The 25,841-nt window shown below is 26.4% G+C and overlaps 1 protein-coding gene across 2 annotated transcripts in view; it reads left to right on the forward strand.

Annotated features, from left to right (window-relative positions):
• The window catches only part of LOC102679326, a 429,386-nt gene that overhangs the window by 384,319 nt on the left and 19,226 nt on the right, over positions 1 to 25,841 (forward strand). For both annotated transcript variants that reach the window (XM_006614941.2, XM_006614942.2), the window contains exon 2: positions 18,550 to 18,912. In XM_006614941.2, coding sequence (XP_006615004.1) covers positions 18,550 to 18,912 — 363 coding nt within the window. The remainder of the gene's footprint in view (positions 1 to 18,549; positions 18,913 to 25,841) is intronic.

The raw sequence follows: 25,841 nt of genomic DNA on the forward strand, positions 1-25,841 counted from the left end.
ATAGTAACTGCATAAAGACTGAATTATACTGAATTTTTGAAACGATCGTACAATTGATTTTTTTACATGATACAGTTTAGAAAGAGGAAGATTAATATTTTCTGCAGAATCAACAAAATTTAAATTTTCTTGAAAAAAAGGAAATGTTCTTTCTTTGATATTTTAAAGTTTACTGGAATTGTTTTGCGATATATTTACGGGATTTCCTTTTTCATACACAAGTATTGTATCGTAAATTTTTTAAATAAATAACACATTTATTTATCATATCTTTAACAAATTCTCTTGAGAAAGATAATTATGCTCGAAGCTATTTCTATATTTTATCATAGATACGCGATATAAAAATATTAAAACAAACATACATACATATATTTTATTACATACTTTATATATTTATAAATCCATTTATACAAATATATTATATATTTATACATTTTGAAATCCATTTATATAAATTATTATATAAATTATATAAATTTATATAATAAATATATATAAATATATAAATATATATAAATATATAAATTCGAAGAAAAAAATTTATGTAATACTATCAATTATTTTTAATTTTTTGATCAAACAATTAAAAATTTTATTCTGTAATCTTTTTTCTTATTTTATAGCAGATGTTCATAAATTCAGATAATAAAAACTCAATTGAATTCACTTAATTCCGATGTTGCGAAGAATGGAGTTCTACAATAATTAATAGTAATTAATACAATATGAAAAATGCAACATATACCGATATTAAAAATAATTTTAAAATGGAAAAAAGTTCGTTTCATGGAAAGATTCAAAGAAGACATAACAGAAATAGTGATGATATTCGTGGAATGCGATTGTGCGAATTTTTTATGAGGTATGTACATTTTACTCATCAAGACAATCGAAACAACCATGTAGTCATCTATTCACTTCGAAACAACAATAAATAATATGGTGCAATAAAAATTCCACACCATTCAGAAATATTATTTTTTTAACTCTTCCTTCCGTGATTTTAAAATATAATAAGAAGTTGATATGGTTTTCGAAACATTTATGTCGATAGTTAGAAATTGATAAAATTATCTTCTGGTAAAAATTCAAATAAATTTTTTTTCATTTTCTATTTGTAATATAAAACAATATAATATGATATAAAAAAAATATTTGCTAATATAATAAAAATGAATGAAGAATAATGTAATTAATGTAATTAAAAAATATAATGAAACAAATAAGTAACTTTTTGAAAAAAAGATCTCTAGATTTATGGATAATTAAATTATTTTTAATTTAATTATCATTTTGCATAAAAAAATTTTTTTTATAATTAATATTTTTGTATAAACAAAATATCAGTTGTTAAATTATTACGCAATAAATATTATTAATAAATATATATGACTTACTTTAAAAGAGAAAATATTAAAAAATGTAATTAATTAATTTTGATTACTATAATTAATTTCAATTGATTTAAATTTTTGTATTTTTTAAATTATATTTAATATATATTTTAAAAATTGATGCAATTTTCAATTATTCTTTTTTTAAATTTAAATCCAATTATTGAAAATTTGTGATATATATTTATTCTTAAAATGCAATTCGAGTATTATTTTATATAAATAAATATTTTTAATTATTTAATATCAACGCGATTACAATATGATAAAAATAATAGCAAATAACATTGTTTTATTTATCGCCTTTATTAATTAAAGAAAAATTGCGCTAAATTGATTTATGTCGATATTCGTACCACTTTAGAAAAAAAAATACGTTAAATAAAAATCACAAAAAAGGGACGCAAGATAAATCAAATAAAACTTTTATAATTTTTCAAATTCAAAAATATTTTCTTTTTACCGTAAACTATGCTTTTCGTTCTTTTCAATATTATATATTGAATATGTAATTTTTTTTTTCTCGTCTTATCTTTTCTTTTTGCTCTTGGTTTAAACATTAAACTAATATTAAATTATAAAAATTTAACGATATAAAATTAATATAAAAAAATAAACACAATGTACCAATTTGCACAATAAACAATATTAATAAATATAGCTTATTAGAAAATAATTCTATTACGATTTTTATATAAAATTTTAAATAAACGGAATAATAAAAGTATATAAAAGGTTTATAAAGAAAAATGTAAAAAGAAGAAAAGAACAATACTGATGTTAAGTGTTTCGTGATTTGCTATCTGTTTCAAAATTCACTTTCGCGACGACTGAAATATTATGTTTACGTATCGTTTTAATCTTGTCGACGAACGAATCGTTTATATTCGAACAAAGGACATGATTTTATTTCAATATTTATTCTTTTTCCTTTTTTTATTTATTGTATAATTATACTAAACGTATAAAATCAATTTATTTATGTTATTTAAGTTAATTTGATTTGTTAATAATAAATTAATTTATATAAATAAGAAAGTATTTTATAGATTTTTTTTATTTTTATAGATTCATCGTTTTTTAATCAAATTTTTAATTAAAAACTCAAATTGATCAAAATTTCTGTAAAGATCGATCAGAACTAAAGGGAAGTAATTCGCGAAGAGTTTATCGGTGCGTTTCTGTTGGTTAGCGATCTTCTTGGAAAGTTTGTCATTCCCTGTTTCTTCGAAATTCACCCTTTCCTTCCTTCGGCTCGTCTTAAAGTTATAGCGAATACCTCAACGACTCTTGACTTTATCTGCAAGTTCGTTGATGCGACGACATGAGCATCCGTAACTCGTATGCAATGCAAACCTTGTTGCTGAAACTTTTGCAACTTGACATGCATCATAGCTCGAGCATGCGTTGTCCCGAATCTCTTCAACTCTATTAACGACTGTGAGAATAACTTTGATTTTAATGTCATTTCTTAATTCCTCCGATCATCGCTGTGGGATTTATGATTATAGGATCGATATTTCTCATTTTCCCTTGAATATTATCGCACAATGTCATACATAAGTTATTTAAATAATTTTATTTCTTAGAAAGGAATAATCAATTTTGCGAAAATATTTTCTATAAAATTTATAATTACGAAGAATAATCGAAGAAAAAATCAAAAGATTGAAGAATCGATAGAATAATTACAAATATTATTGAATAATTACAAAGTAACTATCAAAATTCTTCATTTTATTATAATATATCGTTATTTATATTATTATATATCGTTATTCATAATTTTGAAGAAATCTTTTTCAGAAATCATTCCAAGAAAAGAAAACTTTACAAGAAAAAAGAAAAAAGAAAAATCTTTTTCGTTTGGCAATCTGTCATTTATACAGATTCGTAATATCACGATAATATATAACGTTGATAATATATAACGGAGAGGGGGGAGAGAGAAATGGGCAAGCAATGCTCACGAACGGACCAATGAACGAACATAACATAACAGAAAGTGGCGCAACTCTATTATACGTTATCAGAGTGCATTATAGTACACATGGGTGGAGAACCTCTGCTAGATGAAGACGTAAGGGTTAGTAACCATATAATCACAGTTCTAAGTACGGAACTCGTATCCCTCTCTTCCATTCCTCTTTCTACCTATGTACGTATATGAGGGAATGCGAAGCAATGGCGTGTCTATAAGAGTAACACGATTTGCACATGCCGTGTAAATGTACTTACCCAGGTAAACCACCCTGATTTCTACCTTTCTCCTAATCTAGCCTTTACTAACATTCTTCGAAACTGGGTAGTTAAATTATACAAAAATTATACATAGCCCTTCAAATGCGAAAAGATGATTAGTATTATAAATAGATAGAGTTGTGTTTATGTGAAAATGATTTTAATATTCTTAAGAATCAAGGTGGATTAAACAAAAGGAGCAAGGCCAAAGAATCAGATAATTTAATTTATTCTTGAAATCTTATTACTTTCGTACTTCTTGTTGTAACGAGATATTATATTAGACTAAATATTATGCGTAAGAAGTAAAAGAAAATTGTATAGAATATTAATTTCGTTCGAAATTAATAAAAAGAATATAATACGTTCTATTACACAAACGTATTATGAATTTGAAAATAGATAAATTGAGCAATTTTTCAAGAACCGGATTAGATAGATTTAACAAATATTAAGAAGAAAGGATAAAGATAAGATAAGAAAATGTTATGATCGATGAATGTATATAATATATAATATGTATATAATAGTATATAATAGTAAACTCCCATATTATATTATTTATAATTCTGGATAAGAAGTATAAATACGATTTTGAAGTAACACTATGTTACGAACATTTCTGATTGGTGTCGAAGTTTACATAAAATTCAATGAAATTTATAGTATAGTTTCGTAGAATGTATATGAAATATTTTACTTAAGAAAATATAAAATTAAGAATATAAAAATATGATTGCATAAAATAAATTTTATATACGATCATTTTAATGTATGATAATAAAATATATATAATAAGTTATTATTATAAAATATAATATATTATATTTTACTTACTTATTATTATAATACAATAATATAATATAAAATTTATATTTATTTTGATAATATTAAAAATAAAAATAAAAAGAATTTTGATATTATAATTAAAAATTATATTTCAATTATTTTAAACGCGCAAAAATAATTCTGTATTCTTTTCATTAAAAATAATTGCATTAATTTTAATCTTAATTTTAATCAAATACGAATTGGAATATTATGATTTTCGCCATTAAAAATTATAACATGTATTATATTTTTGTCGGATCAATCATCTACAATTATTGATATAAATAATTTTCATCATTCATCTTTCAAATTTTTTCGAAATTAAATTAATTAAATCGATCCAAATTACTTCTATACTCTATAAAATATAAATCACAGAATTTCCTTTTATACAATAATTATTCGTTAATTTTCCTTCATCGATCGCAAAAAATATAATTTTCATTTCATCGATATCTAAATAATCGTATTGAAAATTTGAAGCGAAAGTTTATTCCTTTAATTCTCAGCAGAAGTAATAGTTGTCGGATGTATTAAACTCGGAACGAGTTTCTCAGAATACTCGTTCGTTAGTCCAGGCAGTGACCGGGATTTACAGAAGAATTATTTAATTGAATGCGAAAAGAAATGAATGCCAAATGAAGCGATTTTAAAAACTAATTGCGAAATCTGTATGTGATCAAAGATTTTAATTGCGAAATCTGTATGCGATCAAAGATTTTAATTAGTCGAGAATCAGGATGTTACGATTCTATTGGAGGTATTGCAAGAAAAAAATGAAAATTATACTAACAAATCATTTTTTCCTTTCAATCGCGCAAACTTATTCGTGCTAGATTCGAAAATGTTGAAAATTTTCTTGCTTTAATATCGCTCTCGAAATTCTGAATTTTTTTTACTTGAACTTCCTTTTCTATTGAAATAAAATTCTGATTAGATTAGACTTGACACCTAAAAAAATTATAAAAGAACACCTTAGAATGATTTTCTATTTCTTATATATATACAGACATAATAAATATATTTGTCATTTAATTGTTTAGTTGCTCGCCAAACTTATATCAGATCTGCTTTCATTAAAAAATATAAATAATAAAAAGAATATAATGTTTTAATGTTTTAACAAAACTAAATTGATTTCACGCAAGAGATCCTTAATACTAATCATTAAAAAAACAAATAACTATATACGTTATTCGGTTTTTTCTCTCGATATTATATCCGTCACTCGATATCATTCTTATTTATTTTTGTAATTTTCCAACCAAAGAAGATCCAGGCAAAGATCTAATCTCCGTCTTATTCCCTCGCGCTCTGCCCAAACGAATAGTCATAGTCGTTGCATTATTCAAATTCAACCGATACTCGCAAAATGGAGAAGGAAGAAATTCGATCGAGTAGATGTATAGAGAGGAAGAAAACGTCGTATCGCGTTACAGCATCGACGAGCATTTTCCTATTCGAATAATCCAAGAAAGGAGCAGAGGGAGATTAATCGTAAGTGCATCGCAGCTATTTTCTTCCGGAATATTCCCGTCACAACCGCTAATTGCGGATCAACTATTCCCCGTTCGCTTCTTCTTCGCAACATGGATACACCGAGATAAGTACAAGCGACGAACAAATACGAAAAATAAACACTGCGGCCGAGATGTCCCAACTTCACCGCGCAAAGTAATCGTGTTAATTGTATCGTGTCTATGTGTTTGTACCATCTTGCCGCGAAGATGTATACGAAATGCGACTCGATGGCCAATAAACGATACACCGGGGCCACCGCCACTTAACAAAATTACACGATCCTCCAAGGGCTAATAATTTGTGACGCGGATGCATCGCTTCGAAGCAACAATGCACGATAATTTATTTTCTTCCGCTACATCGAGAATCTCGACTGATATTCGATCGTGGTTATATCCGTTTCTCTGCAAATAGCATTCTCACCTACAAGTCCCCGGACGAGATATAATTTTTAATCTTATGCTAAAAAGTTAAATTTTGATGATATTATTCAATTTTTGTTTCAGTAATTTTTCAATAGTAAATATTTCCTATTTTCTAAATATAAATAAAGATAACGTATATATCGAATAATAAGGACGATTCTGTTATATTAGAAAACCATTTATAAAGAGGATATTAAATTTTAAATTTTATGCTAAGTAAAAATAAATAAGCGAGAAAGATGAATTAATTCGTTTCATCGTACGACGAATATATTCTCTTAATTTTCTGTTAAAGATTTCCATTTTTATAATTGAATGAATATTAAAAACAATTTCATTCGAATTGATTTGCCTAAATTAATTTTTGATTTAATTTTTATTAAAGATTCCGATTAAAAAATAATAATTAACAGATTAAAGGAATTGGATTTATTAAACTATTGAGAAATGTTACGATTCGTTTCGTAAATCGAAAAAAAATGAATTCTTTGGGAACAAGAATAAAATAGACTTCAGACTATAAAATACAACCACATTTATTTATAATTTTTAGCGAGCGAAAAAATACCATTTTTAAATATCTATTGTCCAAATAGATAATTAAATATGCATATACAATTATACAAATTTGAACTTGAATCGAATTTATTCTTACTGATCTCTGCAAGTCAAATCAGTATCGAACACCGAATACTCGATCGAATTTTCTATATTATTTTTTTAATCGTGATTTTTTTTTATGCATACAAGAATTGATTTAGAAACTTTATTCGAAATTCCTCTTTATCTTAATCGACTTCACTCACCTCGCAATATATCGTTAAACATGCAATTTTGAACAATTTTTTTCTATAGTAAAATTTTATATATTTTCTGTGTAAAATACAAAATGACACAAAAATGTCGATTGAAATTTATTTCATCAATCTACTAGTCATAATCATAATCTATTTGATTATTAGTCACGATTAATTAAAGTTTTCATTAGACAAAATGAAATGGAGATAAAGCGATAATTTTATTTCTCTCATATCGCTGCTATTTCGTTCTATTTTCTATCTCGCTTCATCTAACGTAAATTTCAATTACTTATAATTTAAGAAAGAAGCATTACCGACATTATTGCAATTTATTTTGATTTCTAGAATCAACCATCTAAAGATGTCTCACGAGTATATTAATGTTTTGTATCTGTATACCGAGAGAACAACTTTACTCGACAAATTAAAAATGCAAAAATATTTAAAAAATCTGTATATTAGTTGTACGTTTGCCAATATTGATGAGGATTTTCTTGATCTTTTCATTTTGACCTACATACAAATAAAGAAAAAATTAATAATAAAAACGAATCGAATAACTTTTTAAATTTCAAACATTAAAATATACATTATGTATTATCGATGTTAATTTTATTAACCGACATATATCACGAAGAGATTATTTTGAATTTTGTAAATCACGTGTATATGTGTACGAATCGTTACGACGTTGATGGACTCGCCTCATCATCATCGCAATTGATTAGCAATTCATTAGCCATTGTGTATCGCAAAGATATTATTAGATTAATATTGACTTTAGGGGAATTTAAAACGTATACTGTAGTTTTATTTCTAAAGATCTAATCCAAAGAAACATAATTTTATGTTATTGTATAATTCATGAAATAATTCATAATTATTTAATAATAATAATAATTATATTATTATATATATATATACAATATATATATAATATATATATACAATAAATTAAATTGAATTAGATTTTTTAAAGTAGATATAACATATCCTTAGAATACGCTGTATATACAGAAAAGAAATTGTTCAATTTTCTTAATCTAAAATCAAAATCAAAATGAAAATCTATTTTATATCATTGATAACGTGTAGACATTTTTTATCTGAAAATATGTAGAATCTGTTTTCGAAATAGATCGTAAATCATGCTTTAATGCCAATTAATCGTTATATTAAATATTAAAATTATTGAACAATATTTATCGAACAATCGAACAATATGAAATATTAATAAAAGATGAAAGAAAGAAAAAGATGAAGAAAGAGGGTAAAAAACGGTGATCGGTGAAAACAACTAAGTGCGTTGTATACGTGTCAGATTAAGAGGAATCGCGAAACACCAAAAAAGTGCGCAATTGGCGAAAAAACAATACGTGACGGCAATTCAGTCCTAATTGTATGGTCAGCACATTGCGAGCCATGCTGTATTATCCAACAAAGAAATTTCGTGTGACAAGAATTGCACATGCGTATGCCGTGAACCGAGTTAATGTAATTTAAGCTGAGCGTGACCGCGCATGAAAAAATAAAAAAAGAATAAGATCAAATGGATGAAGAAAAACAAAGAGAGATTGGATTTACGAATTCTTCTTTCTTTCGCAACGTGTCGATAGGATTAAACGACCAAAATGAATTTATGGAATGGTTTCGATTTCATCATCGACATCAATTATAATTCCATAGGAATTTAAAAACATGATAGCGGAATGAAGCGGAGACAAGTATATTTAGGATTTCGACTTTTTCTATTTTTTGCAGCTTTTTCAAGAATCGATATGTGGGAATGTATATGTATATGATATACGATATTGATGATTTATAAGCGTTAAAATATTAAATAATTTGAAAATTGAAGGGAATCAAAGAGTAAAGGTTAAAACTTTTATAAATTCTTATAGAAAATTTCTTATGATAAATTGATAAGTTATAATTGTTAAATGGCAGAGTAATTTATAGATTTAAACAGATTTAAATAATTCAAGAATAACGAAATAATTCAATTACTTGGAATGAAAATTTTTAATTTCTCTTTTCTTCTTTCTTTCATCTTTTCTCAACAAATCAATAGAAATCATAAACTACAATCGTTGAACGAAATATAAGGCACGAAATTATCCGATTGAAATAATTGTGAATGCATTTTGGAATAAAAGAAAGATTTCTTAACGTATCTAGATAAATTACTTCTATTTGCATATCAATGCAAATTTTATATCTTCATAGAAAAGATTGCGATCGTTTTGTAAAATTCCCTCTACTTTATTCAATTGTCTCACATATGTCTACATCCTTTAATACGTACATCGTTAATTTGCAGATTACGTATTGAATTACGTATAAATTACGCACCTCTTATTTAAATCGCTGTATATCTTTCATAAATTGAATTTAATTAATTAAGTAAAAATATCCAAGATCTTTCTCTATAAAAATCACTACTTATTCTTAATGCGGAAGGTACGATAAAATAAAATAAAATAAATTCCTTTTCTTAATCGTTTGTTTTTAATGCAAAAAATACGATAAAGTAAAATAAAATAAATTTCTTTTCTTAATCATTTCTGTAGATTAGCTATAGAAAGATCGAACTTATTTGAATCGATTTTTTCTTATTTTTTAGTTTTTTCGCGAGAAACAAAAGCGTATCTCAAAAATTATAAAATAGGAAAAAGAAGAGAAATGAAAAGAACGAATACGACATAGTAGACAGGAAACGGATGAATCGAGACCAGGATATTAGAATATCGTTTCGCTGATTTATTGTTGCGGCCGGTAAAAAGAATTCATGCATATTCGGCTCGCTATTATCTTAAATTCAATCCCGTTTCCAGGAGGTTAAGCGTGAAAATTGTGTATGCAAATACGTTTATAAATTCTCCGCGTAGGAAGATAGAGGGATAGAGAATAGGAACAGGAGTGGGAGATGGAACAAGCTACCTAAAATCTTGTTTCTCGATATTCTGGAAAATTACATCGAGTCTGAGTATGTTTCAATCGCAAAGATGGAAATACGAATCATACCATTTTTATTATATAAATTTCGCGGATAATCGAGAAGGATTGATTTCAATATCATCTTATTGATGAATGATATTATTAACGAGTGAAAATTATCAGTATTTGTCATGTTATTTTACAAACGAAAGAACAAACTTTATCGAAGATTTCTTAATGCAATTAGATCCAAGAAATTTGAAATACGAGTTGCAAACTTATTAAAAACCTTTTTTCTATTTCTCATTTATCTTTTTTCGTTATATACATATAGGATTAATAATAATAAAATAATAATATAAATATGAAATAACAACTGATATGGATATTCTCATTTTCGTCAATTTTAAACTCTATTTCTCTTGATTCTCAATTATGTATATCAAAAAATCAAAAAATTATGTATATCAATATCAAAAAATTAGTCCAGAAATAAGTATTCTTCGCAAATTTTTATTTTGCTCGTTCAAATGATAATTCAAAATCCAATGTTTTTATACCTCTAAGCATCTAAACTTAATACATATTATGCAAACATTTTTTCACTCATTCCAATATGAAAAATTATAATTTATTTCTACATATTTATCGTCTTCTACGATTAGATATTTCCAATTAATTTTTCTTTTATCAAATTTTTTTTACGTTAAAAAAATTATTCGAATATTTTTAGTTTAGTTTTTTTCTTGGTTTTAAATTTACTAGAATATTGAATATTAGAAGAATCCTAATGATCACTCTTAAATCTTTACGTATATTTTGAAAAAAAAATGTATTTCGAAAAAACTTTGAATCCTAAGAGTCGAATAAACTTTTATCTATTCTTTATACAATCTTGATCGTTTGCTCTATTTTTTCCATTATGAAATTTCATTTATTGCCACATTTTTCCAATCATTGAGAAAATTTCGGGCGTCAAATATCATGAAACGCAAAAGATTCACTCACAAGCAAGATATGCTTTTTGTACAAGCATTCTTGAAAAATAACTCGGTTTCTACGCGAAGCAGGATTTTCTCGGCCAAGTACCTTGAATGCTTTGCATGAAAAATATCTTTCTTCTCGAAATACATGTATAGATTCAGTCGTGCGATAGCTTTGAAGGGAAAGAAATAAAAGAAAAAGCCGCGCAAAGGAGGTGAGCTTTACAGTTCGGGATACTTCGTTCGTGTGCATATTTTTGTCACGAAGAAATAAAGTTATCCTCACTTTTACGTGCATCGAATCACTTTGAAGCTTCGTTCTTAATATTTTTCATTATGTACGAATGTATGAAATTTGGAAATCTGGAGAAAGTTTCATATTTATTCAAACAGTTATAACCGATATGGTAAATTATAATCTGCAATTTTTATTACAATTTAAGAGATTGAGAAAGTAACTAAGAAAGTAAGAAACTTTAAATAACTCGAATATCGAAGAGTTTTAATTTCAACAAAGTGGAAAATAAATTAAGCGATTAATAATACGATTTAAAAAATAGTTATTATCTTTTAATCCTTCTTCTCATCAAATTAATTTTTGAAAGATACTGACATATCACGCGAATATTTTTTTTATTTATAAGCACGAAGAGATACATATATATATATATATATATATATATATAAACATACCATTCTTTCAATTAAACGTTACAAAGTATTTTCTAATATTATTTATCTTTTTTAATATTTGTTAATATATCTTAAATAAATATCGATATTAAATATATATTAAATAAATATCGATATTTGTTTAATTAAATATTGCCAGTAACGAATATTCCTTGTATTTGAGCAATATATGAAAAATGAGAAGAAGCTTTAATAGAATTACGATCGATTCATTCTTTGGTGCATTCTAGTAAATTAAAATGCTAGTCATTTGTGTAAATTTACCAACAATTTGCAATTCATGTTATTCGTATTATTCCTATGATTTTTCTTCTGCTTACGTTAATATGTACGCGTAATTAATCGACTATGTGTTCGCGAATTCAATAGATTGAAATCTTCCGATGCTAAATAATGATTTCTCGCCATCCAGAATTCGTTACTATAAAATAAAAATATTTTAAAAACTAAATATTCAACGAATATATTAAATATCGATTATATTTTTTATAAATCTTCTATTAAAAATTAACTTGTTAACAAAACCATCATTCTATGGTAAATTGTAATGTAAGATTTCATAGTAATACATAATAAGTTCGGGGAGTAGTGAAACTTGAATAACTGTATAACGAGCAAGTATACGCATCATTAATTCTTTACAAAGAACCTACTTTAGAAACTTTCTTACATATACGTATACAGTAAATAATCATATCATTTAAAGTATTAAAATTACATATTATACAATATAATATTAATTCAATTCAAGTATTTATTATTGATTTATTATTACTTTGAAGATTTCCATTCCACAAAAAAAATATAGATACAAGAAGAAAAAGTGTTTCGATAATTATAAGTTGATATAAAAATCAAAAGAAAACTAAAAAAAGATAATAAACAAGAAACAACAAGAATTATAGTTAATCGACTGTCTCTTCATGCCGAAATTCATTGTTATAGCGCATTTAATTTTCTCTTTCTTTATCTTTTTCTCTCCTATATATTTCAAAACGCATTTCTCAATCGTTATCGATTACTAAATATTCGAAAATTAAATATATTAAATTATACTATTCGATGTGAGCTCGAGATTATTATCTGTATAGCCTACCTAACCGAGTAAAATATTAGCGAGCATGACGTTCAACCATTTTTCGTATCGTGATAAACCAGGTCGAAAAGACTTTGTCCAGTAGTTGGTGATAAAGGATCGTTCATAAGGTGTGGGTGTTGATTAAGTCGGTAGCATGCAAATCGTTCATTCCCGTGCCCACCTTCCTTCATCCACCCTTTTATCAGTTGGATAAACTGCTCCCAATTCCCCATTCTCCTCGTTTTATATGAAGCGTGCCAGACTCCGATATAATTATACGCAATTTATCATAATTGAAGACAATATCGCAATCTCCATCTAACGAAAACTATCTACGCAATTAAACATACCGTTAGAAATATATAAACAAGGTAAGACTACTATAGATGCTACAAGTTTTTATATAACATTTATTTAATCATAACAATTGTAAAAAGAACTATAAAATTTAAAATTCATTTATTCATTTATGAATTTCATCAATCTTTGTATATTTAATATATAATATATATATATATATATTATATTTATATATATATATTTACTAGTAATGCATTTAATATATCTATAATATATCTATAATAACGAAGAAATACAACTTTGTTCATTTTATTTGTTAATTTTTATTTATTAAAAATATATCTTGCGAAAATCGATTTCATCTCGGATATTAGAGACGTATCAGTCATTGTATACTGCGTGTTTAAACGACTACTTTTTATTACGTTCACGTGTCGATATATAATGTCATTGCGACTCGATGTATGTAACGAAATATTACGTGTAATTCAGAGTCGTTAACTCGGCTTCCCCTTATTATTTGTACTCGTTACAAATAATGGTTGGGTTGTCAAGAAAATCGCTTACTCTTAGGCTTAACGCCAGACAGATATCAGACATTGGTTGCTGAGTCGAACAGCTTCGTTCAAACACGTTTGAGAATTTAAAAATATTATCAATGATATTGAAAAAAGAAAATTTTAAACATTCGATCGAAATAATCAAAATGGAAAATCGTAGACTAATTTTTTGAATGAATCTGATTTAACGAATCATAATTATACAATGTAACAAAATTGGATGTAACAAAATTCTTGTGAATTTTTTTGTTGAATTTTATTTTTATAATTGATCAGTTGTAATTGAATAATTAATGCATATATTAGTTAATGCATGTTTGAAATTTCTCTTTTGAATAATATTTTTTATACTTCTATTCAATTTCTTTTCGATTTTTTTGATCGAAAGAATAAACGATAGCCTCGTTAAACCTCGCATTGAATTTGTAAAAAAAAAAAAAGTTTAAAAAAGACGGGAAAGGAGAAACTAGTTGTTGGAGAAGAGCAACGTTAGTCAAACTGAATGCAATGGAACAAGACCATCAGGTCGGATTACGATGCGACAAGATACAAGCGAAGTTTTTCTCAACTTTTCATTTAAGCAATTTAACAATTTATGAACCACGAACGCTTGAATATCGTGGAAACACAAGATTCACTCCTCTCTTCGCTTTATTCTCATCTCGGCTTTCATCAACCATCGAACGATGTAATTCCATCCCTTTGTTATCCTTCAAATTGTTTCACTATTATCGGCTGAACAAACAGCTGCTCTATTATCATTGCTATTACGATCGTGTTATAATATAACAACCGCGATACACGTTCTCTTGTGCGTTCTAAACGTGCATAAATTGAATTCTTCTCAAACGAGAAACTCTCTTACTTACGATCCCTCTTTATGTTTCATTTTCACGCTTGTTTGTCAATTCAAATCCGTCTCGCTTCAGCTTTCATATTTTTTAACTAAAATCCTTTGTAGTCGCTTCTTAAAATTATCTTCGAAATTTCTTGATTTTCTAACGTTCTCTCGTCATTAATATTAATTATTTTTTTTTTTCTAACGAATACGACAAGTGATCCTCGACAAGAGAATTTAGTGAATTATCTAATGCAAATGCGTCTTTATTATTTTCAAACCAGTCGTGCTCAAGAGACAACAATATAATATTCTGATTAACTAAAAGATAACGTACGGAAACATTGCCTGAAGCTATGAATGAAAATTGGTAGAATCTTGAGTTGAAGATAAATAGATTGAACGAATGAAATGACACCTGGTGAGACGGTTTATAACAGTATGTACATATATTCGGAATTAGTTCAAAGACACTGATTTGCGATATACATCGGAGAACACTCTTCGACTTCTGACGATCTTTCCGCCAAGTTATGCATATCGTTGTAAACTCTCCAGTATGGATACGTAGATTTAGTCCGCGCTGTCTTGTTTTCAACGTCCGTTATATCTCTCATTGGAAAATATAGCTTCGGTCCTTTGAAACTGCGGCCGACCAGCCTCTTAATCAAAGTTGACAAAATTACTTTCCTCTTACTTTAGAATTATTTTAGGATTTATTACTTTACGTTACTTTAGGATTTATTTGCAAACAGAAATGACAAATGGAAACAATGGAAAACCTGTAGACCGACAATTCCACGTCTTTGTAATACGAAAAACTGATTTGTGCGAACGATTAACAAGGAACAATACGATCGAGTTTCGGTTAATCCTATATCCGCTCGAAGAAAATATTTATTACGAATGATAAAGAGATTTTTTTTTTATGTTTTGATCATCTTTCAAAATAAATTTCCTTAGAAATAAGAAAAAATTTCTTCATTGTGTTTTTCTTATAAAAAAAGTACTAAAATTTGAGACCTATCGTATCATAAATAGATATATTTGTTATTTAATCATTTGATAATTATTTAAAATACCATTGCAAATTAACAACAAATAATATCGTATAAAGCAACGATTAATAATTTTTTATTTTTGAGAATAAAAATTTCTTTCGAATACAATTTTTATTCAGTATAATTTTTTTTAATTTAGAAATTTTCACAAAAATTGTCTTTATAAGAGTATTTTTATTATCTTCGGAATTATTATATGTACAGCTCTTTTTTTTGTTATTTTATTTAAAAGTAAAAAAGTTGGTCTTTTAATGAATTTTCTATTTTGATTCGTTTAATTTTTCCAGTAAAATAAAAATATTAAAATTATAATATTTGCAAGGACCAAAAAATTCAAAATATCTTCTTGAACAATAATGTTCGTGAATTAGAGAAATGAAATTTGAAAAGGAACGAATGTATTTCTTTTAAATTATTTAAGACTCGAATCGAGTTATAATTTATAAAATTATAAAAATTGATAGAAATAAAGTAAAAAGTTATTAAAAAAGAATAATTTTTTTGTGAAAATCTAGTAATTTTAATAATAAAAATATTCGTTATTATAATTAATGTCAATCAATTATATTCTGCATTACTATATCTTGTCTTCTAAAAATTTCTTCTGTGCCCAACTTTAACGATATTCCATTATCGAATTACACGAAAAATTCAATATAAAATAATACTTCTAAAATTGCTATTTTCCATTTCATCTTTTATTCCATTCTTTCGATTCATTTCTGATACCTCTACAATAGCCGAAAAATCCTAACTACCGGTTACATTTCTCAACTATTGTGCTACCCTGACAAGATTAGAATAGGAGTTGGTGAATGGCGAAAACTGAAAGATACGATCATACACAATTCCAACGATGGATGTTGAATGTTTTCCACGATAGATAGTTTCGCGGTCGGCTAACTTTTCTCAGATATCCGTGGAAAAGTATAAGTTCGCCGTGGCCCAACTAAAAGTGAAAATTTTCGCGCGACTGCCATCTATAAATTTCGAACTTTCGTCGTGGATAAAGCGACGTGTCTCTCCACTCCCGGAAACTTTCCAGCTGGCAAAAGAAGCGAGACACACAGGAACGTCCAGCGTTTACGCGTAACAAAAAAGATACTGGATGGAGAGGAAAAGAGTCTGAGAAAACTGGCTGGATGAAAGAAGCTTTCTTTCTTACAAGGCGAGCAAACTATTTCTTCCATGAGAACGATATTTCATAATTATCACCGTCCATTTGCCTTTTTTATTTTTCGCATAATTATTGTGATTGCCTTTTCTTACGATGGCAGTGGCAATATTGGCGATTCTAAGAAGACGTTTGCTCGCATTTTTGATAAGATTGGAAAAGTAACTGAGACGTGATTATAACATTTTGGCTTTTCAAACATTTTAAATTCGATGCAATTTTTTTTAATATTATTTTCTATTTTTTCAGTTATAACATTATATTATTTTCTGTCGAAATACAATTTTAAAAATATTATATTTCTCAAGTTTTTTTTGCATAAATCAACTAGTATTATTTTTTATTTATTTTCATTATATTATTTCATTTCTGTTCATTTACTTAAAATATATAATCTGTCTACAATATAGTATATAAAGTATATACTAGAAGTCAATATTTAATTCTAATATTAAAAAAAAAAAAAAGAAAGAAAAAAGAAACAAAGATTAATTTACAGATTTTATAACAAGAACATTTTATAACTACAATAAATAAGAAGATATACGCGTAATTACATTATAAACGTTGGAGCGCACAAACAAGATGATAAATGCATTTCGGTAAATGGCGATAAATAAATAATGTATTCTGAATTTGCCATCGTTGGCGAATCATTCTCAGCGAATGTTCGCTTTTTAGACGTTACTGAAGAGAGGATATCATCAAAATGAAACTGTGGTTTCTGTTTCAGACAATCTATATATTTATATGTCAATCCACAAATATTTTCGAATATTTTCTTATCATTATATTTTCTTTTTATTGAAAATATGCTATTTTTCTTGAAACACACTACTTTTTTCACAATTTTACAATTGTGTTTTTTTTGACAAAACAACATTTATGTATTTGTAACATATATTACTTATTATATGAAATTCACTGTATCGCTATACAAATATTATTTTACATTATTATATATAAAGAACTTCGAAACTTCGCTTAACAAATTTTCTTACTTTGTATAATTTTTTCAAAACGAGCAAAACAATAAATGAATAAAATATGCGTCAAAGCTGATATGATTTTCTACCGTGTATCGCTCACATTTCAAAATATTTTTAAACTTTTTAAACTCCGTACTCGCGTGAAAAGTGGATTGCTCGTAGAAAATTCGTCGTAATATATTCAAGGCAACGTTGATCTACGAATAATTATGCGACCATCTCGTTGCTACAATAATCGCAATAACATTCTCAGTAGCAGTTAAACAATACTTAAATTTCCGTTTCACATCATTTATTATGCAATGTATAAATAACCAACGTATGAATTCATTTGTACAATAATTATTATAATATTAACGAAATAGAAAATACGACGAATCCTCGAAAATTCGAGAGCGATTGGATGATTTTTTTCATTGATCATCATGATTTCTCTTTATTATTATTATTATTATTATCTCTTTTTCTTTCAACCTTTAGTTAGTTATTAATTTTAGTTTTCTAATTATTAGTATTAGTTATTAATTTTCTTCTAATTTTATGTTTGATTAAAAATTATTATTATTTTCTTTTTTCGTGTAATTTTCACTTTATGAATTCATTAATGCGAAAATTAAGAACAAGAGAAAAAAGAAATATCAGAAAAGAAGCATTCTTATCTTTATTCTATTTTCTTTTCTCTTTTTTTCTCATCTTTACTGTTTTTACTTTTTTTCTCCAGAATGTTGGCAGCTGGTAATAAAAACCATGAACATACCATCAATGGTGAAAGCCGACGACACCGATTACGTGATTCTGGACTGCGACTACGATCTCGAGGACACGCCGAGCAAGGGATTAGTCGTAAAATGGTTCTTCAATGCCAACGAAGTGGCTTACCAATGGATATACGGTAGGGACCCTTTGGCCGGGGACATTACGCGGAAGTACGTCGATCTGAAGTACAAAGCCAGCGACGATCCGTACACCACGTATCGAGCCATGAAATTGAATAAGCCTGGTATCGATCTTACTGGCGAATACAAGTGCGTCATATCCACTTACGCGGACGAACGGTCCGCGAGTTCCTCCATGGTTGTGTATTGTAAGTATCCATTTATTAATCTATTACTATTACTATTCATTTATTATCTTTTATCTCGATTTATGTCGGATCGATTATCTTTTTTGTTATCGCAGTTACGCGATTTTCTTCTCTTTTAATTTTTTTTCTCTCTTTTTCATTCTTTTCTATCTCTATTAATCATAATTTCTTCGTTTCTCTATTAGTTGAAATCCACCAATGATTTTTTAATGAATTTTCTTTCATCATCAGTTTTTTTAGTTATAAGGAATTTTGTATTATATAATTTTGATATTGATTTTAAATTAAATTTTATTTAGTACTTATTAAAAAAGTTATTATTATTTAGTATTTATTACTTATTATATATTAAGAAAAAGCAATTATGATTAATGAAAAAAACGATACTATAACTTTTATTAGCATTCATTCCTAATATTTTTACAATTACAATTGGATATGTTCAAATTTGTAAAAGTTTAATCTTTCAAAATTTAATTATCGCTATTTTTATAACAAGAATATTCGCTATATCTCATTATGAACAGTTTTTTTATTTCTATCGCAAACTTTTCAAGTCAATAAATCGTTATTATTTATTAATCAAATGATACTAACTTATTACTTCTATCGCTTAAATTATATCTTCGCTTTAATTGTTATTTTTGTATGTATACGTAGTACGCGTATAATTGAATTTATTTCGTTTTATTTTATTTAAATAGGAAAGCATCTCAAGTACCTTCCGATGCAAACCGATTATAAATTACAAAATTTCTATAAAACTCTCATACTCGATAAATTTAATGAAACAAAATTTTCACATTTTCAAAATCTTATTTCTTTTTTAATTCAAACTTCTATCTATTTATAAGATAAAATACGATATAATGTTATAGATAAGATATAATATTATTTCAATGAATTCGCAATAATTAAATATTTAAAGCTACAAATTTCTTTTTTCTTCTGTTTAACCAGCTGATTCGATTGCACCATTGTTAAATATTGAAATATGAATAAATAAATATTGAACCATGTGTTAAATATTGAAATCTTAAATCGCAATATCGATGTCAACGATATTAGCCGAAATGTTACGTCGGAACGTATTATCTCAGATTATTAATATAATCCATAGATTATCGATACTTTTCTTTTTACCTACGATATGAAATTGAGATCTTGGATATCGTTGAGTCAGAAAGTAATTACGTTACCTCTTTCTCGACCTCTGCTCACTTCCTGTTGGGGAATCGATCCTTAAGGAACCGTTTAAAATGTTTCAAAAAGAAATCGCTATGGTCGGTCACGTTTCTTCGACAAGAAGAATATTATCGATAAAGTACGACATAATTTCTCTTTTGTCTATTGTCGTTCGAAAAAGGGGTAATTTTCGGAGTGATTTAGTGCGAAAATAATAGCAGGAAAACGGATAAAATCGAGAACGAATTTCAATATCGTTTCATCGAAATGAATATATTGTCTGGTCAATATCGGGTATCGAAGAATATCATTGGAAAAATACGTGACGTAAGTCACGATAAATCGTAATAAAAAAATTTACAAAAAACAAGTAAAATTTCACGTGATTGTTTCACATCGATTATGAGATAATTCAAAGGCGCATTCCTTTTATAATAATAAATTTTGCACAAAAAAATAAAAAAAAATCATTAAACTTCGATCGAGTTTTATAATCATAACAAAAAAATATCGGTTTAATTGACTTAACTAATATAATATATATTGATTTTAATGAAATTTCACACAATTGTTTATTGAATCAATCTAAAAATTTTATTATATTTTTTCCAGAATTCTTAAGTCAACACGAAGAACAATTGGATAAAATTTCATTTAAAATTGATATATCAATTATCGATGTTTCTTTATAAATTTCAATTGTTTCATTTTTATCTTCTAATTTTCTTTTAATATAAAATAATTAAAAAAAAAAGAAGAAAGAGAAGATTTAGAGAAAATTTAATTTTTTAAGATATGAAAATAAAAATATTTTATACGATTTTATTCTATAAAATAAATTCGAGATGTATTTCTATATTAAGATTAATCGTTAATTATTATTCGTTATTGATCGTTTTAAAATTGTTCATTCTCAATATTTTGTATTGTATCTTACAATTTCGTTTAGACGAATTTATAATTCAATTCAATGATTAAAAAATTATTCTATACAATTTTTTATAAACATTTTTTTTTTAAATCGCCTATCTCTCTCTCTCTCTCTCTCTCTGTCTCTCTCTCTCTCTTTCTTTTTCTTTTTATCTCTCTCATCTATCTATCTATCTATCTATCTATCTATCTATCTTTTGCTTTCATAGATAGAATAAATTCTTTTCACGGGTATTAAATACAAGAGGAATAAAAAGAACCAATAGAAAAAAGACTCGAAGAATAAACGGACGAACGCGATGTTGAATCATGATACAATTGCTATCGCGATATTGACTTTAGCTCTATTTTTATATTTACTCCGTAAAAAGTATAAGCTAGTGTATTGTGTATCGCGTGTATGCTTTGTGACGAACGATAAATACGCGATATTTGTCAAATCATGTAACATTTTTACATGTCTCGCGTAGTTTGACGCGACGTCTCACGACTAAGAGTGATGTTGCGTGAAATAATTCTTGAAAAATAGCGACGCGATATAGAACAAAAGGTATTGCTTACTCTGATCGAATCAAAAGCAACGATCATTCTTTGTTTTCCGTCACTTGGATTTTAATTATTCTAACTGACAATTTGTTACACGTCTGATTGATTCCAACAATAATAATAATTGGAAAATATATGTATAGTATATTGTAGTATAATTGCATAATATAATTAAGAAATAATAATATTTTCTTCCTTCGAAGAATTAGCAAAAAAAATGATATTTGAAAATATATAATTAATAACATTAAATATATAGATTACTTGAAAAATAAATTTAATAAATATATTGTTTTCTATTCTTTCTAAAAATGAAAAAAAGTTACATAAAAATAAGTTTAAACAAATTATTCAAAAATAATATATTCTTCTACGAGTCAATTAGAAAAATTAATCTACATCAACAATGAAAATTAATTTCATTAAAAATATATTTTTCTATTTCTTTATATTATATTAATTAATAACTTCTGCAAGAATGTATAATTACATAATAATATATCGAAATCGATCCCACTTTTCGTCCTAATTATTTTAATTAACGAAAATTTTTGTTAATATTTTTGAAATTAATATTATTTTCAATATCTTGTTTATCAAATTTTGCGAAATGTAACATTATCTATTCGAGTATTACAAAATTTCATGCTCGACCGATTTTATTCGCGAAAGATATAATTAACTTGTTCCTTTTACTCGTTCCTTAGCTTCACTTGTTTTCCTTTCGATATAACTACCGAATTCATCTATAATTAAATTGTTTCAACCATGATGCGCAACATTAAATCTACGAACAATATTATAAATAAAATTTATAATATTGTGTTTACGATATAAATCTTTATCTAATTTTTGAAACAAAATTTAATCTATGATCTTTCTAGATTGGATATTTATAATATTTTCTTTTTTTTTCAAATAAAAATTCTTAACTTATAACTTCATTTTTGATAAAATATCTATCAAATTTATAAAATATTTCTTTAATTTTATCTTTTTTCTTCAAAATCTCTTATTTTTTATAATTAAAATTTCCTTATTTTCTGCAATTAAAGTTTCCTTATCTCTTCATTCATCTTACAAAAACATTCAATCGTTCTTCCAATACTAAATAATTGTCACTTTTCCGTTGGATTTCTCGAACACACAAAAGGTTTCTCGTAATTCAGCACATCACGTATGCAAAGCAGAGAGAATATTTGCACCATAGTATCATATTCGAGCATTCTTAGGCAATAGAGATAACGATTAATTATCGATCAATGAAAGAGGAATAGTAATATACGAGAGATCAAAATATCATTCACTAAAATAATGGCAAATATTTGATCGAGTAAAATTATAATGGCGTGTCTTGAACATAAATCATTTCAACCGATGATGGAAAAAATATCCGATTAATTCGTTCGATCATTTAAAACTCTCTCTTCGTCTGTCGAAGTCATCAGTTGATTTTTTACTTTGATACTTTTCGAAATTATCATATTTTTTGAAAAATCTTTCCAAAAATTTATATAAATTTTTTACCATCATATTTTTTCTATTTTCAAAGTTGAGATTCGTACTCTTGATGTTTAAGTTTAATCTATTGAATAATGTTTTAAATTATTTTTTTTATAGCTCCGATACTAACTATTTTATATTTTATCTATATTTAATATATATTTTATCTATTTTAATCTATATTTAATAAGTAAATCCTCATATTACATTACTTTAAGTTTAATTAAATCATATAAATTTAAAAATTATTATGAAATTTTTTTAGTAGCATCTGATGAATTTATAAAACTATAATTATTTCTCGAAGAAGAATCTTGACCAAAACGAATAATAATTAATTCATTGAGTCATCGTTATTTCGTATGAAATTAGAATAATCAGACAAATTTGGCAAATTGTAAGCAAGCAAGAGACCGATCTCTTGCTTGCTTGTTTTTTTTTCGCATCATGTACGAGAAATAGAAAGCGTGCACTTAACTTTCGCGAGCATTTTAATGCTTTTTTCTTTTCCAACATACATTTCCGGGGCGGAGGTTCAGTTTAAAATGTTTCGAGTTGTTTTGTTACGATGTTACATATCACGCACAATTTTGTGTTTCTTTTCCTTTCTTCTAAACTCTTCTTTCAAACATGAAAGTCAAGTTACATGCGAACTTTTATCATTCAAATTGAAAATTTCCTTTTAAAATGAATTTCAACCATCCGAATACCGCCAATTCAGATATTTGATTTTTAAAAATTAATATCTTTCATCTTATATCTTTTGAAAAAGAAAGTATTTGAGAAAGAATAATTATAATTTCTTATTTTCATCATTTACATTCTTGATCATTATAACTTGTTTTATCGAATATTTGGCATGTACCATAAGATTATCATTACAATGGAAAAATTTATATTGAATAATTTAATACTGCATTAAATTAAGCGGACTCGTTCATTATTCAACATCGGCATACCATACCATTTTATCATCTTTTCAAATGATTTAATAATATATATCTCCTTTCGAACAATTTTGTGATTAATTTGATTAAATTTTGATTTTGATTATTATTCAAATAATCGATGATTAACTATTATTATTTAGATAAAAGTTTTCATTTGAAAAAAAAATTACATCCATTATTTTATTTCGTTTAAAACTTTATCATGCGAATACAAGAAAACGTCAATGTATAATTTCAATCGATATATCTCGTTAGTCGTTACTATATTTGCAGAAAATCTTATTGCAAATGCTATAACTATATTTGTACAAAATCATTAAAGATACATTTATTGGTATGTTTCCAAGTAATAATTTTGCAAGTTCGCGTAGAAAATCTTGATTTACCGCAAAACTTCTATGTAAACTCATCTGGTTCCATTTATCGTAGATATATGTAAATGTTGCAGCGATATTATCTTCCATTAAAAACGAATATGAATTTTCAGTAATAATTAAGATATATAATAACTTTGAAAATATTGAATGATTAATTCTGTACATCTTTTCTTTGTAGAACATGATTTCTTCAAAGATATAGTTCCACGACAAATACCAAGTTAAAGAAAGGAAAACGAAAAGACCATTTATTCGCACAAATATATCGCATAAAGTATTCAATTCGAATTTGTTTTACAATTTTCAAACGAAAAAAAAAAAAAAGAAAAGCAAAAATTCGATTATGTTTTATATTCACAATAGAATCCGGCTTTTGAAGCGGTATCTCAATATCTAGACTTTCTTTTTCAATGGCATCAGTATAACGCCACCCAGGAACGCTATATAATTTGAATGTTTCTGTCATAGTGACACATATGTAATTTATTTTTTCCGGCTCATGTTTAGTTTATCCCTTCGAAAAATAAAAGTAGCAACAAAATGAAAGCATAAGAGAAACAAAGCTGGAAAAAGAAAAAAAAAGAAGAAGGAGAGAAGAAGCTCAAACGACAGAAGTCTAAGGATTGAAAAACGTGCAGCATTATCGTGATAATACAACGACGTTTTCAATGGACAGCGCGCGACTGTATCCATTATTATTACCTTTTTATTTTTATTGCCGTACGTGTGGCTGTCACAAAATATTTCCAGACTTGTGTACCATCTCCTTGTCTCGAATCGATGCACGATCGTAAACTTGTTGTCTTATAACCGCGCATTAATAGTCCGTACCAAATTGAATGTTCAATTCGAACAACTGAAATCATTTCGCTATAATGTTTTCTAACGACAAAAACAGGAAAGAATCGACTAACTGATATTTCCAAAACCTTCTCTATCCCGAGATGAAATAGAATGTTATATAATTAAAAGGTGAAATTGGTTTGACCCTGATCTAAAAGATTACGTGGAAAAAATTTATTATATTTATTATTATAAGCAATAACTAATTAAGTTAAATGATATTTCAATATTTTCAAATGATAAATGATAAAATTTCATTTTAAAGATATTTTCATATTCATAATAAAGAAAATTTTATAGCAATTTTATCAGTTTGATAAAATTGTTTATAAAAAAAAAGTTTATATTTTTTTAAATTTCTCGTGATCTTAAACATCAAAAATATCAACCAAACTTTTTTAGGAATTCCTTTTTTCTCAACTTCAACCAAAGTGTAACGAAGATTAAAAACGAGATACCTCAATTGGACAATCGTTATAATCAATTACACAGGTAGACATATTGAAGGAACAATGTGAATCACTCAAACTCCATAGTATCTGTTGAAATCACTTTGTAATTTGATATTTAGTGAAACTGAAATTATTTCAAACAA

Source organism: Apis dorsata, unplaced genomic scaffold, assembly GCF_000469605.1.
Source record: "Apis dorsata unplaced genomic scaffold, Apis dorsata 1.3 scaffold_204, whole genome shotgun sequence".
NCBI classification, from domain to species: Eukaryota; Metazoa; Arthropoda; class Insecta; order Hymenoptera; family Apidae; genus Apis; species Apis dorsata.